Source organism: Fukomys damarensis, unplaced genomic scaffold, assembly GCF_012274545.1.
Source record: "Fukomys damarensis isolate Sample0158 unplaced genomic scaffold, DMR_v1.0_HiC HiC_scaffold_37, whole genome shotgun sequence".
Taxonomy (NCBI): Eukaryota; Metazoa; Chordata; class Mammalia; order Rodentia; family Bathyergidae; genus Fukomys; species Fukomys damarensis.
Window position 1 is genome coordinate 5,252,724 of NW_022900949.1, and position 5,978 is coordinate 5,258,701.

Here is a 5,978-nt window from a genome sequence, read left to right on the forward strand (position 1 = left end):
GTACCATTTTCTGAGAACAAAATAAGGACGATTTGAATGCTTTCTAATGTGATCCAATAGCATCATATATTCATAAATGGGGTTGGTGTAACAACTCTCTATTCTTTTTTTTTTTTTTTGGTAGAAGAGTTGTCTAAATTTTACTGCAATCAAAGACTTCTGAATAATGTCCTTAGCCTGCTTACATTGTGAAGTAGAGTATCTGTAATGTGTGAGTGTATAAAACGAGGTGGATAACAATACACTGAGTCCTTGAGCATTGAGTTTGTCACAGTGGAACAATGTTGCCACAGTCTTAGACCTCATCCAGCAATACATTGCTTGTGAATACTTGGATTCATATCATATACACAGCTTCGTGTGCTATTTCTGTTTTCATTTTTCCAATGAATTTTCTTATCGAAAAGATGTTCAAGCACTATGTGGGCACATAATCTAACAATTGTCTCAGAGTTCCATCTCATGAGCTTCTCAGAGGACCCAGCCCTGCAGCCCGTCCTCTTCGGACTGTTCCTGTCCATGTACCTGGTCACAGTGCTCGGGAACCTGCTCATCATCCTGGTCGTCATCTCTGACTCCCACCTCCACACCCCCATGTACTTCTTCCTCTCCAACCTGTCCTTGGCTGACATTGGTTTAACCTCCTCCACAGTCCCAAAGATGATTGTGGACATCTCAACTCAAAGCAGGGTCATCTCCTATGAGGGCTGCCTCACACAGATGTCGCTTTTTATCCTTTTTGCATGTATGGACAACACGCTTCTGACTGCGATGGCCTATGACCGCTTTGTGGCCATCTGCCATCCCCTGCATTACACAACCATTATGAACCCTCGCCTCTGTGTCTTATTACTCTTGCTGTCAGTCTCCATTAGCCTCTTCGGCTCCCAGGTGCACAATTTAATTGCCTTACAAATTACTTGTTTCAAAAATGTGGAAATCGCTACTTTCTTTTGTGACCCTTCTCAACTCCTTGACCTTTCATGTTCTGATACCTTAATCAGAACCATAGTTACTTATATTATTACTGCCATGTTTGGCTTTTTTCCAGTGTTAGGGATTGTATTATCTTACTATAAAATTGTTTCTTCTCTTCTTAAAATCCCAAAATCCGGGGGGAGGTACAAAGCATTTTCTACCTGTAGTTCTCACCTGTCACTTGTTTGCTTATTTTATGGAACAGGCCTTATAAGTTACCTTGGTTCAGGTGTGTCATATTCTTCCAGCAAGAACATGGTGCCCTTGCTGATGTACTCTGTGGTCAACCCTATGCTGAATCCCTTCATCTACAGCCTGAGGAACAGGGACATTAGTAGCAGCCTGAAGAGACTCCGTAGTTGGAGAGCGTAATCCCAGGGCCTTTAGCATCAACCTGGAAAGTAGTTTGGAAAATGTGATAAAACTAAAGACCCAAAATTTATCTATAAATACTGCCTCCTTGGTTGTATTATTTCAGAAGATTAGTGTCTTTAATCTTATGTCCTGTTTCAGTATAGAATTCTAAGAGGGGAAAGGAGTCCGATGTGGTTTCTTTGTCTTGGTCATATATAGATAGGCAGAACTGGAGGGGCTGTTTCAAAGAAAATGAGTTCAAAAAGAAATTGCTTATCTTGCATTTATAATGTTTTCTCTGGTCTGGTTGAAGTCTGGGTCCAAAGGTTTGGAAGAACTCGGATTAGCTCTTAAGCTAAGCGGTCTATTTTCTTTAATAGGATCCTATAATTAGACTGTCCTCCCACTGTCTTACTCTTAATAACTAAAATATAAAATTAACATATTCTGAATAGTCCTCGGAAACATGTTTAAGGAAATATTACCTGGGTGTTTGAAAATATTCCCAGTTAAATATATTGCTAAATGAGACCAAGATCCTCTACCTTTGCAATCTTGAAATACCATTTTGCACAGCTCTATAAACTACTGATCATCTCCATTTACTGATAAGGAAATAGCCCAGGTGTGTTTACATTATTTCCTATAACTCTCAGATTGCATTTCCCCTAGTAGAATTATATTGAGAGCTGAGTAATAAACCTGTATATCCACCAAGGAGCTGAAGTTAAGAGAATTGCAACTATGTGTCAGACAGGCTCTATGTGAAATCTGCTAAGTATAAGAGGGTGACTGCTGAAACCTGGAGTCTTGAGCTTTTCCTCGTGCTAAAATTTACATCATATACTGTATAAGAGGATTTATAATCAGAAAAATGATGAAAAAGTGTTTCCAGACTGTTAGAGCATATGGAAGAAATGACAATAAAAGAAAAATAAGAGTTTTCATGACAAATATTTTACTAAGAATGAAAGGGGTCATGAAAAAAAATATGTGTAAAGTAAAACATTCAGAAATGTTTCCAATAGTTTCTTATTTTTAAATCAGAGGCAGGGCAATATGCACTAATGCCACATATGTAGTCAGTGACATCATATGACTATGTGCATTTAACTGGTACATATCTGTCAACATATGAAGTCCACTGAAATCAAAGATGATTAGTGTATATTACATGCATGTTAAATGAGAAACAAAATTTGAGTGAGGAATTAAATTCAAAAATCAGGGAGATCATGAACTCAGAGAATGATGAAACCCCTAGAGGCTAAATGGAAAATAACAATATTTTCTGATTATGAGCCATCAAGTTTAACAGCCTACAGATAGCACATCTGTAGTTCTGACACAGTGATTTAAATATTGTAAGTCACAGGAATTTCTCCTGTTGTCTTCGATTATAATAATGTATATTTGACTAATTCATAATATCCAATGAGAATACTTTATTTTCTTAAAAAGGAAGATTGTTTTCTATTCTCTATGTCTTCTGAGAAGAGTAAGATGTATGTTGCATTAATCATAGAGTTATTACTGCTAATGTTGTTGGACTTCTAACATGGTTTAGTTGAGTGGATCTAAAGTAGGTGTGGATATAAGAGGTGACCAACACAAAAGCCAACAATGAAGGAATTCCAGATTATCGACCTTACAAAATAACTATTTGAGTAGTATGTGAAAATTTCTATTTTCTTTGGTGATCCTCCTCAACTTTCCATCCGTGTACTCCTGACACCTCCAACAGCATTGTCACATATCTTGCCATCATAATGTTCCATATTTTCCCTTCTAGGGGATATTTTTCTCTTAGTATAGAAATATTTACTCCTTTTGGAGAACTGAGCCATCAGATAGGAAGTATAAACATTTCTCTAGGGCCAGGGATTTAGCTCAGTGGTGCCGCAAATGCCTCATAAGCACAAGGTCCGGAGTTCAATCCTCCGTACATAAAAAAATGTTCTCTATCTGTGGGTAACACCTGTCAATGTTTGGTTTATTTTTTTTAAAAAAACCTGTAGGCCAGGGGTGGTAATCCCAGCACTTGGGAGGCTGAAGCAGGAGGATCGCTGTGAATTCGAGACCAGCCTGAGCTACTTAGTGAGTTCCAGGTCGGTCTCACTACATAGTGAGACCCTGTCTCAATAAACCAAAAACAAACAAACAAATAAATAAATAAATAAAACCCTGTAGTGTTCCTTGGTTCAGCTATGTCTCAGTCTTTCAATGATTTCGGTCATGTACACTGTGGTCCAAACTAAGGTTAAACTCTTCATCAAGAACCTGAACATTTGGTATATTAAAAGTCAGCTGAAAAGACTTGATAGTATAATAGCCTAATCTCAGAACTTGTGGCATCCATTTGGAATGGAATTTAAGAAGCCCAGCATAATAGGGAACCCTGTGGTCTATACCATATCATGTATATCAATAAATGAGATTGAGGAGATCCTGGGGAGCAGCACTGTGGTCCACACCTGCCCGGCTGCAGGCAGATCCTAGTGAGGGATCCACCCCAACCCCAGAGACTTGGCAAACCCAACCAGCCAAGGCCCTCACAGGAAAGAGCTTCGCAGGCACACAAGCTTCAGTGAGAGGCCCACCCCATGGCATTGGTGATTTGAACCCAGGGATTGGTGTGCTGGTGAGGAGCAGAGTAAAGGCTTCTTGGTGGCTTGCTGAGAATTGAAGACCACTGGGTGAGAAAAAAGTTGTCCCAATAAAGGCACAGCAGGCTGCATCTGTTGAAATGAGATGACATGGAAACAAACACCAAACCAGACTTTCAGGTTACTTAAGGTAACCCCAAAGAGAAACAAGATGGAGCCTGATACTCAACCACCTGGATTCCCTGAACTGGCAACAAGAAAGGATCTGAAAAAATGAAATCAGAAAGAATTTCTCAGATAAAAGCAGAGATTGTGCCCATAGTGCAAGACATGATTAATAAATCTAGAGCGGACACAGATAAACAAATAGAAGAGCTGAAGAATGCGATGTAATCCCAACATAAAAAACAAATGGAAACCATAAAACAGATGCAAACAAATTTCCAAGAGATTAAAAATTCCATTGAAAGTTTACACAGCAGAATGAGCCAATACAAAGATAGAATTTCAGATGTAGAAGACAGGATTGCAATTAGTGACCAGGAAAAGAAAAATTTCTTAAAAATACTAACGAACCATGATAAATTAATCCAACAGCTCCCAGATACTGCAAAGAAGAATAATATCAGACTGTTCCTAGTCAATTAAGAAACAGGAGAGAGTTCAGATGACATTGAAAACAACTTCACAGAAGTAATGGCAGAAAACTTCCCAAGTAGGTGAAACAAATTTTACATACAGATATGTGAGGTGTATAAGACTCCAGGTAGCCATGATAAAAAAAAAAGTCTACACATAGTTAAGATTCCAGAAACCTAACAGAAGAATAAATTCTACAGTCAGAGAAGAGAAACAAATCACATACAAAGAAAAGTCCATCAAAATCATAGCAGATTTCTCAACACAAACCCTCAAGGCAAGAAGAGCTTGGAGTGATGTATTTCAGGCCTTGAAGGAAAACAGCCTCCAACCCAGACTGATGTACCCTCCAAAACTATCTTTCAAAATTAATGGAGAAATAAGATACTTTCATGATGACAAAGAACACCTTAGGAACTTCATGAACACCAAACCAGCACTCCAAAACTTTTAAATGATATTCTAGGAAATGACAATGAGGATCCTGACCCCAGGAAGCCCAGCAGAATGAATCAATCAGGCATGACAAAAAATTAAATGCAAATGGGGAGAATCCAAAGAAAAGAAAAAGCCATGACAAAGATAAGTCAAAACATATCACCTATAACCATCAATGTTATTGATCTCAATTAACCAATCGAAAGAAATAGACTGGAAGAATGGGTAAAGAAGCAAGATTCAGTAATGTGCTGCATACCAGAAATGCACCTATTTCAAGAAGAAACTCATAGACTGAAATTTAAAGAGTGGAAAAAAATACTCCATGGGACAGGAACCAAAAAAACAAGCAGTAGTAGCTACTTTGCAGATGAAGTGGATTTCAAGCCAACACTGATTAAGAGAGACAAAGAAGGACACTACAACCATGTAAAGGAAACAATGTAAGAAGAAGAGATGACAATCATAAATATATATACACCAAACACTGGTGTGCCCAACTATATAAAACAAATACTAACAGAGATGAAAAATCAAATAATCACTAGCACAATAATAATAGGAGAACTCAATACCCCACTTTCACAAAGAGATCAACTAGATATAAAATAAACAACAAAATACTAGAACTCAATCAAACTCTTGAACAAATGAACTTAACAAATGTTTGCAGAGTGTTCCACTCCACAAAAATCGGAATACACATTCTTCCCAGTTGCACATGGTCATTCTCCAAAGTAGGTCACATACTCACTCATAGAACATGCTTAAGTAAGTGCAAAGGAATTGAAGTAATTCCCTGTATATTATCAGACAAGAGTGTGATGAAATTGAGATCAATAACAAATAAACCTCAAGAATTTCATAAACATATGGAAATTGAACAACATACTTCTGAATAACCAATGGGTCACAGAAAATATTACAGAAGAAATCAGACAGTTCCTGCAATTAAATGACAAT

At 37.8% G+C, this 5,978-nt stretch overlaps 1 protein-coding gene across 1 annotated transcript; it reads left to right on the plus strand.

Annotated features, from left to right (window-relative positions):
- The first annotated feature begins 438 nt into the window (after positions 1 to 438).
- Positions 439 to 1,350, plus strand: LOC104869667 (olfactory receptor 7E24). The gene has a single exon (XM_010635015.2). The coding sequence runs from the start codon at positions 463 to 465 to the stop codon at positions 1,348 to 1,350; it is 888 nt and encodes a 295-aa protein (XP_010633317.1). The 5' UTR covers positions 439 to 462.
- The last annotated feature ends 4,628 nt before the right edge of the window (positions 1,351 to 5,978 follow it).